This window comes from Chamaea fasciata, unplaced genomic scaffold (assembly GCF_029207755.1).
Source record: "Chamaea fasciata isolate MVZ Bird 193981 ecotype frontalis unplaced genomic scaffold, bChaFas1.0.hap1 SCAF_20, whole genome shotgun sequence".
Lineage (NCBI taxonomy): Eukaryota > Metazoa > Chordata > Aves > Passeriformes > Sylviidae > Chamaea > Chamaea fasciata.
Genome location: NW_027094105.1, coordinates 10,274,914 through 10,286,701, shown reverse-complemented (window position 1 = coordinate 10,286,701; position 11,788 = coordinate 10,274,914). Strand labels below are relative to the sequence as shown.

Genomic DNA, 11,788 nt, shown 5'->3' with positions numbered 1-11,788 from the left:
TCCTGCACAGGGAATTAAGGCACCAAATTCCACCGGCAGCTGCTCCCGAGCCAGCTGGGAGGAGATGCTGCCCTGTGCCACCCTACAGAGGAGCTTGGAGCCTCTTCCCTCACCTGGCATGAAATCTGGCTTCTCTCAGGCCTTGTTTCCAGGTCTGCTGTCTGTTGCCTTTGGTCCCCTAAATCCTCCCTGTTTCAGTAATTCTGTGGGCATGACCGGCTCCTGCTGCTGGATGTCCTGTGAAAAACCATCACTGGAAAGTCTTTCCATCACTGTGCTCCAGCACTGCATCATCTCCCACTCCTGCTTTTCCAGCAGACTGGTCTGGTCGTGCAGCCACGGGTCCCTTCTCTGTTTAGATGCCTTAATGAGGCCGAGGTTTGTGGTTAGGGCTGCTGACAGGAAAGAGAAAGGGGAAAATAAAAATGAGCACAAGGAAGTGTTGTGGGAAGAGCTTTCCACAGCACTCATGGGATTTAATGTCCTGAGGACACAGTCAGAGGAATGCAAAGGAATAAAATCTCTATGACAAATCATAGAATTGTTGCTTTGCATTTAATGTATTTTAATTGACTCTGGTTTTGTCCCCCGTCGGTTTTATAGTGCTGTCATCTGGAAGACAAAGTGTAGAGCTGTGCTTTCCCAGCAGAGCTGTGCCTGTGTCTGCACTGGTTGGATCTAGGAGGGCAGACTTGGTGTGAGCTGGATAATTACCCTGTAAATGAACCAGAGCAAATGTAGATTTGAGGAATCTCTTGAAATGTGAGTACAATATTGACTAGATACCAATTAATTGAGCACGAGGCTGGATCATGTGGAAAGCAGCATGTAAAGATGGAGTTAGACTGTTCAGTGTGAGACATACGTACGTTGGGATCAACTTGATATCCAAAAAATTAGTTCCACCATGTGGAAAACTTCTTGACTCCAAAGCAGACACTTGGCACAGAGCAGATCCTCTGCTGCTTCAACTGGGGAAGTAGCTGGTAATTAGAGGCTCATCTTCTGTGAATCACCACAAAAGAAAATGAGGGCACAGTTTTTCAATGGGCTTGATGAAAACAGAGGGATATTGAGATTAGAGACTCATGGTTTCTTCTCTGGGTTTGGAGAAGAGTGTGATTTGTCATGGGTTGCATTGTTGGTGCGCCCTGCCTGATCCTCTTCCTGCCTGCTCAGTTTGTCTGGAGGTTGTTTGGGTTCTCTTGTGCAGGATGACCACTTTTCCCAGTTTCTGCTGCTTTCCTCCCCGTTTGTGAAATCAGGGGCAATTCCTTAGTACGCAGGGGACCCTGTTTATCTTTGAGCAGCTTCCTTATGTAGAACAGTTTTATGACTGTAGACATTTCCTCCTGAAAATGTGCTGCAGTCCTGGGGGCTCGTGTTATGAGCAGCCAGTTGTAGCTGTTACCACCGTGCAGCAGCTTTCCTCCTCGAGTACATTATCGTATTACCATAGATTTAAATATTTGATTTACAAAATGTCGCTGCCTGATACTCCAGCAGTATCATGTAAGACACATCACAATAGATACCGAGTGTAAAGATTGTTTTAAATGGCTTTAATACAGACAGAGGTCAGAAAAGGCAAGATAACAGCAGAAGAGGCTATGTCAAAAAGTAATTAGAGCAGGACAAATGGATTGTGCAGGCATGTCGAAGGCTGTTATTTCTGTAGGCAGTGAGTAGGAAAGGTGTTAATGTAATGTGACAGATCTGGAGCAAAAATGAGGGTGCAGGGAAAACAAATAGGAGCTGACCAATGGAATGGTTTAAATTATGAGGTTTGCTTTAACATAATTTGATTACACATGAAAGAAATGTTTAGTGTAGTTTCTTTGAAAACCTAATTGTCTTAAATACTGCATGTTGGATTCACTCTTTACACCCAAAGCAGCAGCCCCTGTGCTGGGGCAGCCTCTCTCCCTGTCAGGAATAGGCATGGGAATGCTTCGCCCTGTGTGGCTTCACAAATGAGAGGAGGATGGAAGATTTTTTTTTCTTTCCCGCTAGTGTTTGTCTAATAAAATTGGCTCTTTGCAGTCACGTACATCTTAATTTGGAACCTCGTGCTAACTGGGGTGGGTGGTATCTGGGCCTGGGAGCTGCTGGTGCGGGTGATGTATAAATTATCCAGTTTATCGCAAGGAAAGGATGAGGATCAGGTTTAGCAGGAGGAAGACAGGGAGGGAACATAGGTTTTTTCAGGATTCAGCTCTTGGCCCGTTCAGAATTGGAACCAATATTAATAGGAGGGGGGGAGCAGTGCAGAAATGCCCCAGGTTTCCAGGCTGCTCCAAAGGACTGAACAGGACACCAAGAACTTCCCCAGCATCGTTCTGCTCTGCAGTGTTGTGCTGAAATCACACAACCTGCTCTACACACAGAGATTTGACCTTGCAGCCAGGACAACTTGTGTAGCACATGGGGACATTTCCCTCACATTCGCAGAAACAAAATGATGAAAACATTTTTCTGGAGGAGCCCCCTCTGCAGCTTTGAGCTGGGCACTTCAGGTTGTGGCTGGAGAGCGAAAGGGGCTGCAGAGCTCATCACAAATTATGGGCCCTTATCCCCCTAAAACATGGTCAGATATGTCACTGTGCCACTCTCCCGTGCTGGTTGCCTTTCCTTGCTTCTTTGAGGCCCTCTAGAAAGGAAGCTGAATTTACACAAGGATTTTTTGAGTGTGGGGATATCTCCTGTGCTGTTGTCCTCAATTGCCCTTGCCTTTCTAATAAATTTATTTTCCATATATTTTGATATTTCACAATTCGATTGAAGCTGGAATTCACCTTAAGAAGTAATTGTTGTTTGTAGATGGTTGTAGATGGTACAGCATTCAGTCTCCAAGCTGAGGTGTTGGCAGGAGGTTCTTCAGAAGCTGGGAGTTGGGGTGATGTGGTTTTTTCAGTGGAATATGCTGTTTTCTGCATGCATGTAGTCTTGGCTGGTTACTTGGGTACAAAGGGGTAGTCTGAGGGTTTGTCAGGGCATGCCACACAGTTCATCCATAATTTTGTTCCTGTTTTTGTAAATTTTGGAAGGACATTTCAGGTCAGCTTTCCCTTTTCTCGTAAAAAGGATTACAAACTTCAACAAGTTAAGTTGAATACTTAAAGATGGCTGGGGACAGAAAGGGACATTTTAAATAGCTGCTCCTACTGACAGAACAGCTAATTGCAGGAAAATTAAACCGCGGGTGCCATCCAGGCCGTGAGCGGGACCCGGGGATGCTGCGGAGCTGCTCGGGGCCGGAGCTGGTGCCGTGAGAGGACAACAAAAACTGCTGCTGGAACCGGGTCGGCCCCGGTGCCGTGCTCGCTCCGTGTATGCCCGGCCCCTCTCCGGTGTGCCCGGTGTGCCCGGCCTCTCTCCGGTGTTCCCATCCCCTCTCCCGGTGTTCCCGGCCCCTCTCCCGGTGTGTCCGGTGTTCCCATCCCCTCTCCCGGTGTTCCTATCCCCTCTCCCGGTGTTCCCATCCCCTCTCCCGGTGTTCCCATCCCCTCTCCCGGTGTTCCTATCCCCTCTCCCGGTGTTCCCATCCCCTCTCCCGTGTTCCCGGCCCCTCTCCCGGTGTTCCCATCCCCTCTCCCGGTGTTCCTATCCCCTCTCCCGGTGTTCCCATCCCCTCTCCCGGTGTTCCTATCCCCTCTCCCGGTGTGTCCGGTGTTCCCATCCCCTCTCCCGGTGTTCCCATCCCCTCTCCCGGTGTGTCCGGTGTTCCCATCCCCTCTCCCGGTGTGTCCGGTGTTCCCATCCCCTCTCCCGGTGTTCCTATCCCCTCTCCCGGTGTTCCCATCCCCTCTCCCGTGTTCCCGGCCCCTCTCCCGGTGTTCCCATCCCCTCTCCCGGTGTCCCCGGCCCCTCTCCCGGTGTTCCCATCCCCTCTCCCGGTGTCCCCGGCCCCTCTCCCGGTGTTCCCATCCCCTCTCCCGGTGTCCCTGGCCGCTCTCCCGGTGTCCCCGGCCCCTCTCCCGGTGTCCCCGGCCCCTCTCCCGGTGTTCCCATCCCCTCTCCCGGTGTTCCCGGCCCCTCTCCCAGTGTGTCCGGTGTTCCCATCCCCTCTCTCCCGGTGTATCCGGCGTTCCCATCCCCTCTCCCGGTGTTCCCGGCCCCTCTCCGGTGTTCCCATCCCCTCTCCCGGTGTTCCCATCCCCTCTCCCGGTGTTCCCATCCCCTTTCCCGGTGTCCCCGGCCGCTCTCCCGGTGTCCCCGGCCCCTCTCCCGGTGTTCCCGGCCCCTCTCCGGTGTTCCTATCCCCTCTCCCGGTGTTCCCATCCCCTCTCCCGGTGTTCCCGGCCCCTCTCCGGTGTTCCCATCCCCTCTCCCGGTGTTCCCATCCCCTCTCCCGGTGTTCCCATCCCCTTTCCCGGTGTCCCCGGCCGCTCTCCCGGTGTCCCCGGCCCCTCTCCCGGTGTTCCCGGCCCCTCTCCCGGTGTGTCCGGTGTTCCCATCCCCTTTCCCGGTGTCCCCGGCCCCTCTCCCGGTGTTCCCATCCCCTTTCCCGGTGTTCCCATCCCCTCTCCCGGTGTTCCCATCCCCTCTCCCGGTGTTCCCGGCCCCTCTCCCGGTGTTCCCGGCCCCTCTCCCGGTGTGTCCGGTGTTCCCATCCCCTCTTTCCCGGTGTGTCCGGCGTTCCCATCCCCTCTCCCGGTGTCCCCGGCCCCTCTCCCGTGTTCCCGGCCCCGCCGTGCCGCTGGCCGTGTCCCCGGTCGGGTGCTGCCCTCTCCCGTCCGGCGCCGGCCGCACGGACCCGCGGGGACACAGGAGTGTCCTGTCCCCTGAGCCCGCAGGAGCCCTGCAGCCTAACCCGTGTTAAACTTGCTGTAAAGCCCGTGGGTGCGGACCCGGCGGTGTGTCCTCTCCTCCGACACAACCCGGGCGTTTCTCTGTGCCCGGTGACAGCCCTGCACGACAGGGATGCTCGGCCACATCCCACGCGTGGCCCAGGTCTCTCCGTGCTGTCACGGTGTGCCACCTCCCCGTCCCTCTGCCGGGTCTCACCGGTGTGTAAGAGGCATGGAGCAGCCAGGACGTTCCCAAACAGGACTTTCCCCAGCACCTCATGATCCAAAGAAGCTCCCAAGCTGCTGCAGTCCCAGCAATATGTTGACTGCAGTTGTAATTCTGAGGGTTTTTTCTTTCTTGCTTTGTCTTCTGACCTGAAATTTGAGGAAATGTCCTCACTGTTTCTTTGTTTGTTGTTCCCTGGGCGTACAAAAAATTGCTGCTCGCCACCAAGCTGGCAAGCTGGAATTTGTAAATACTCTTCAGAACTATAATAACAAACTTGGTCTGTTGTTGCTCTTATTAAAAACACCAGCAACTGCAGCAGGCTGGTGTAGCTGTGTGATTGCAGTTTGTGTAGGTCTGGCATAAAGTCGCTTTTTGGCTTTCCGGTTTCTCACTTTGATAGACAGAATTTTCCCACCTCTTCAAATCTGGAGGAGACTCTTTGCCTCCTGGCCTACAGGCCTCTCCTCTGCTCCTGCACCCTGCTAAACATCATCTTCTGCCCAGGCTTGGATGAAGGGATCTATGTCCACGCTGGCTGATGGGTTCTGTAGGTAGGACACAGCAGGACAAAGCCTCACTGCTGCATCTCCTGGGGGCTCTGTGCCTGAATATCCACCCTGGGACAAACAGCTGCCCACAGGAGGAGGTGCAGGGCTCCCACCCCGCCCTGGACCCGCTGTTGCCCCAGCCATGCAGCGCTCAGGGCTCTGTGGGGCTCTGGCTGGTAACAGGGACCCAGCCCAAGGACTTCCCCGTGTTTTCCAGTGTGATCGGATGCTGTGTGACCTGGTTTGGGTACTGGGAGTTACAGGAGATGCACTCTGAGAAGGGATGGAGCCATCCCATGGAAGGAAATGGAGCTCGATTGCCTCCTCATAGAAATGTAAAGCTTCTCCCTTTGCAATTCCCCTTTCTTGTACTTTCCCACTAAGGCAGTAAAACCATATACTTCCCATGCCTACAATCCCATTTGTTTTCCTTTTTTCCTCTGAAGGCGACCTCTCTGAGGAGCCCTTAACCTCCCCCCTGCCTTTTCCTCTGTTACGCTGAGCTGCTCTCTGCTGTTTGTCACCCACCAAGCGAGGTGCAATGAAACGCTTCTTGTAACCACTCAATTGACTGGGATGGCAAATTCGGTAGCCAGGCGAATAAAAATATAAATAAACAGATAAAACCGGAAATTGATGGAAGGATTCAATTTGCACAACGACCTATCAGACTAGTAAGAAGGAGAAAATTGCTTAATTTTATGTGCACCAAGTGACCACCTTCATTAGAATTATTAACACCGTGCTCCTGGAGTGTTTAACACCAGGGAGGAGAGGAATTACCCAATCTGTTGTTAAACCAGAATCACAGAACAGCTCAGACATCAGGTGGACGTTTATTATCATTCCTTGCAGTTCCTTGCACAGCTCCTCTAAGCAATTTTATATGAATTTTTAATTTTTTTCTCTGAAATAGCTGCATACATAGTGAGTGGAATAGATCTTCTGGGGGAAGTACACGCTGTGTTTACCTCCAACCACTTCTCTCACTGCAGGGCCTGAAAGCAGTAACGTCCACGGCACCGAGGCTGTTGAAGTGTGTTAATCTGAATTTTTATCGTTTATTCAGCTACATTTGCACACCAGGTTGGTTCTGGTTGCGGGCACTGGGTCTCGTTCCCAGGTTCCTGCTCCTGCCCACCCTCACAGGCTCAGGCACTGCAGGGCAGAGGTGCTGCCAGCAGCAAGGTTGTTGGTAAAACGAAAACTAAGCCAGGAGTCGGGTGTTTCCTTAGGATCTGCTTGTTGCCTGAAATCAAATCCCCCTCAGTGTGGTAGTTCGGTCGGTGGCCAGCTCGGTGGTGTGGGGGCAGCCCTGGGTTTGTCGCCTTCAGCGCCGAGATGTGCTGGGTTTTGTTATCCCCAGCCCGGACTTTGTTCCTGCCACAAAGGGGCTGATGGCTCAAACTGCGGGGACACAACAGAGCCCCGATTGTCATGAAAATGGGCAAAGCCTCGCTGGAGCACGGGAATTATGAAACTGTGGCCGTGGGTGGGACAGCGAGAGCTCAGGGAAGGGCTGCCCCTGTCCTCTGGGGCCACGCAGCTCTGCCAGCCCTGCTCTGCCCAAATTTGGGCTTTTCGTCAGAGTTTTTGGGGTTGGCTGTGGCAAGTGATGGTATTGGCAGAGAGTGTCCTGGGAGAGCTGTGCTGGCCTGGCCTGGCACTGTTCAGTCCATTTTGGTGCTGGCTCATGGCTCCGCTTGGTCTCCGTATTTCTGAAAAAGTCACATCTTTCGAGAATTCCCTCTCTTTGGGATGGGGATCTCATGGCACATGACCAGGGAGCGCCCGGGGAGAGGGGCAGTACCTCCTCTTGCTTCCTGTGCCTGTCCCTTATGGCTTTAACATCAGGACAATAAATCCCTTGCAGGCAGCAGTGCCACTTGCCCACTTTTTGGCAATGATTTTGGCTTTTACAGTTATGAACTGGTGTAATTATAAAATCCTAAATACTGGTTACAGTACATCAGGTTTTTCTGTCTGGGGTGGGAATTGGCTGATACAGGCTAAAATAAGAACCAGCTACTTTATTTTTCTTTTGCCCAGACTTGCTGCATGGCTGTTTGGGTCAGACAACAAAACTCATTTTTCTTGTCTCTTTGCCTGCCCTCTGTTCATTCTCAGTGTGATTTTTCAGCATGGTTTCGGACCTCTGCAATTATTTTTCTGTCCTTAGGATTTATTACGGATAAACTGACCTGCATTTAATGCGAGTTTTGAATAATTTTGAAGATTTGGGTTGTTTGGGCAATCATCATTTTTTCCAGCCAGGTTTTGTCTATAATTGCAGTTTCAGAATTAGGAGGTGGGGCGGTTGGTTGGGGGTTTGTTTGGGGGGGTTTTTTTGGTGTGTCTGTGTTTTGGGTCCGAACAGCAGTTGTGGGAGCAACTCTGTGTTATCTCGAGATGAAGTTGCTTCGTTTCAGCCTGCTGTGTCCACACCACGCTGCGGCTTTACAAAATAAGCACTCGGCATTCTGGTCACACTTCTCCGAGGGGTGCCGGGAGCCAGCCAAGGGCTCGCACGGGATGAAGAATGTGGAGCGCTGGGAGCAGCACAATTGCAAACAGCTGTGTCAATAGTGCAGCCAGGGCTGCCTTACCTTGGCCATGCGGCAGCCCCGGCTCCTCACCCGGCCCGGTTTGGTGACTGCCGCCGTGAAATGGGGGAGCTCAGGCCCACGAGGGTCTGGTGGGCTGACACGGGACTGCACAGATTTACAGCATCAGCAAAGCAGAGTTAGCTCCTGCAAATGCACCTGCTGTGCAGAAATGCTGGGTTAAAAACAGGACTATGAGGAGAGAGGATCATGGAAGGGTTGGAGTTGGGGTTGGGGTTGGTGACCAGATCCCCTGCCCGAGCAGGGTCAGCTGGAGCAGGGGGCCCGGCCTGCCAGGAGGACACCACTGAGCTCTGCCCTGCATGCTCACGAGGTTACTTGCATTGCTGGATGTCACCAGAAAGCAATAAAATTTCAGGCTTGGGATGGAGTGAAATATGACCTCTTTTGTTGCCTCTGTGCGTTGTTTATTCTAAGCCAGCCATTTCTCCGAGCACAGTTGGGTGCTGCAGTCCTCAGGATGAGGAACAGAAGCAAACTGTGGCTTTTGAGCACAGGCAGCTTTGAGACATCCAGACATCTGGAGGACAGGTTGGATTGGGCATCAACAGCAATGCTCGTGAGCCTTCCTTTAAAAGCTGTGGTGTGGTGAGCACTGGTTTGGGCTGGTCAAACACAGCTGAGGGCCAGGACAGTTTATTGGGCACTAAGGACACATGCCCTGAGGGCACTGGGCTGAGCATTTTGAGCTGTGCCTGTTGGCTGGTTCTGCCTGTGTCTGTACTGCTTTTCACTGGTGATCAAAACTAAGCATAAGGTTTTGGCCAATACTTGCTATCAGTTTAAAGAAATAGTTTTCATAGAGTCATAAAATCTCAGAATGATTTGGGTCGGAAATGACCCTAAAGCTCATCTTGTTCCACGCCCTGCTGTGGGCAGCGAATCCTTCTGCTGGACCAGGTTGCTCCAAGCCCTGTTCAGCCTCACCTTGAACATGCCCAGGGAAGGGGCATCCACAGCTGCTCTGGGCAGCTTTTATTTTCATACTGGGGATCCCTGGGTTTTGTTGGTGTGTGTGTCGATGGTACCTGTTTCACACCACAGTGAACACCTCTCTCAGCTTCCCTGGGAAGCTGGTGGAAGGACTGTGCAAAGGGGTGGCCAGTGGCGATGGCTGGTGGCCAGTGGCCAGTGGTCGGTGGTGATGGCCAACTGGCAACTGCCCAGGCCATGCCTCACAGCAGGGGCAGCGGTCAGTCTGTCAGTCAGTCAGTTGGTCTGTCAGTCGTTCACCTGGTCAGTCAGCCTGTTGGTCAGTCTGTCTGTCAGTTGGTCGGTTGGTCTGTCGTTGGTCAGTCGGTCTGTCGGTCAGTCTGTTGATCAGTCTCTCAGCCAGTCTGTTGGTCAGTCTCAGCTGGCTGTTCAGTCTCTTGGTCTGTCGGTTGGTCAGTCTGTCAGTCGGACGATCAGTCTGTCAGTCAATCTGTCAGTCGGTCTGTCCATCAGATGATCAGTCTGTCAGTCAATCTGTCGGTCGGTCTGTCCGTCGGACGATTGGTCTGTCGATTGGACGATCGGTCTGTCAGTCGGTCTGTCTGTCAGTCTGGTGGTCAGTCTCAACTGGCTGTTCAGTCTCTCGGTCTGTCTGTTGGTCAGTCTGTCGGTCAGACAATTGGTCTGTTGTTCAGTCGATGTGTCGGTCGGTCAGTGTGTTGGTTGGTCGGTCGGTCTATCTATCAGTCGGTTGTTCTTGGCTGGTGTGTCAGTGGGTCGGTGTGTAGGTCGGTGTGTTGGTCGGTCGGTCTGTCTCTCGGTCGGTGTGTCGGTCAGTGTGTCGGTCGGTGTGTCTGCCGGTGTGTCAGTCGGTCGGTGTGTCAGTCGGTCGGTCTGTCTGTCGGTCGGTGTGTCGGTCGGTGTGTCGGCCGGTCGGTGTGTCGGTCGGTGTGTCGGCCGGTCGGTGTGTCGGTCGGTGTGTCGGCCGGTGTGTCGGTCGGTGTGTCGGTCGGTCGGTGTGTCGGTCGGTCTGTCTGTCGGTCGGTCTGTCTGTCGGTCGGTGTGTAGGTCGGTGTGTCGGTGGGTCGGTCGGTGTGTCGGCTGGTCGGTGTGTCGGTCGGTCGGTGTGTCGGTGGGTCGGTCGGTGTGTCGGTCGGTGTGTCGGCCGGTCGGTGTGTCGGTCGGTCGGTCTGTCTGTCGGTCGGTGAGTCGGTCGGTGTGTCGGCCGGTGTGTCGGTCGGTGTGTCGGTCGGTGTGTCGGTCGGTCGGTCTGTCTGTCGGTCGGTGGGTCGGTCGGTGTGTCGGCCGGTCGGTGTGTCGGCCGGTCGGTGTGTCGGTCGGTCTGTCTGTCGGTCGGTCTGTCTGTCGGTCGGTGTGTCGGTCGGTGTGTCGGTCGGTCGGTCTGTCTGTCGGTCGGTGTGTCGGTCGGTCTGTCTGTCGGTCGGTCTGTCTGTCGGTCGGTGTGTCGGTCGGTGTGTCGGTCGGTCGGTGTGTCGGTCGGTCGGTGTGTCGGTCGGTCGGTGTGTCGGTGGGTCGGTCGGTGTGTCGGTCGGTCGGTCTGTCTGTCGGTCGGTGTGTCGGCCGGTGTGTCGGCCGGTGTGTCGGTGGGTCGGTCGGTGTGTCGGTCGATGTGTCGGTCGGTCGGTGTGTCGGTCGGTCTGTCTGTCGGTCGGTGTGTCGGCCGGTGTGTCGGTCGGTCGGTGTGTCGGTCGGTGTGTCGGTGGGTCGGTCGGTCTGTCTGTCGGTCGGTGTGTCGGTCGGTGTGTCGGTCGGTCTGTCTGTCGGTCGGTGTGTCTGTCGGTCGGTGTGTCGGTCGGTGTGTCGGTCGGTGTGTCGGCCGGTGTGTCGGTGTGTCGGTCGGTGTGTCGGTCGGTGTGTCGGTCGGTCGGTGTGTCGGTCGGTGTGTCGGTCGGTGTGTCGGTCGGTCGGTGTGTCGGTCGGTGTGTCTGTCGGTCGGTGTGTCGGCCGGTGTGTCGGTCGGTCGGTCTGTCTGTCGGTCTGTGTGTCGGTCGGTCTGTCTGTCGGTCGGTGTGTCGGTCGGTGTGTCGGTCGGTCGGTGTGTCGGTCGGTGTGTCGGTCGGTCTGTCTGTCGGTCGGTGTGTCGGTCGGTGTGTCGGCCGGTGTGTCGGTGGGTCGGTCGGTGTGTCGGTCGGTGTGTCGGTCGGTCGGTGTGTCTGTCGGTCGGTGTGTCTGTCGGTCGGTGTGTCGGCCGGTGTGTCGGCCGGTCGGTGTGTCGGTCGGTCTGTCTGTCGGTCGGTGTGTCTGTCGGTCGGTGTGTCGGCCGGTGTGTCGGCCGGTCGGTGTGTCGGTCGGTCTGTCTGTCGGTCGGTCTGTCTGTCGGTCGGTGTGTCGGCCGGTCGGTGTGTCGGCCGGTCGGTGTGTCGGCCGGTCGGTGTGTCGGTCGATGTGTCGGTCGGTCGGTGTGTCGGTCGGTCGGTGTGTCTGTCGGTCGGTGTGTCGGTCGGTGTGTCGGCCGGTGTGTCGGCCGGTCGGTGTGTCGGTCGGTCTGTCTGTCGGTCGGTCTGTCTGTCGGTCGGTGAGTCGGCCGGTGTGTCGGCGGGTCCCAGCTCAGCCCCCGTGCGCGGCGGGCGGGGGCGCGGCCCCCCCGCGGGCCGGTGCGGCGGGGGCGGCGCTGACATCACGTCGTTAGCATAGGGCGGCCCG

The 11,788-nt window shown here is 55.1% G+C and overlaps 1 protein-coding gene across 1 annotated transcript; it reads right to left on the bottom strand.

The window, feature by feature from the left end:
* Positions 1-10,005: 10,005 nt before the first annotated feature.
* On the bottom strand, positions 10,006-11,763 carry LOC136299710 (cell surface glycoprotein 1-like). The gene has a single exon (XM_066201586.1). It carries the CDS (start codon positions 11,761-11,763, stop codon positions 10,006-10,008), a length of 1,758 nt encoding a protein of 585 aa, XP_066057683.1.
* Positions 11,764-11,788: the final 25 nt, after the last annotated feature.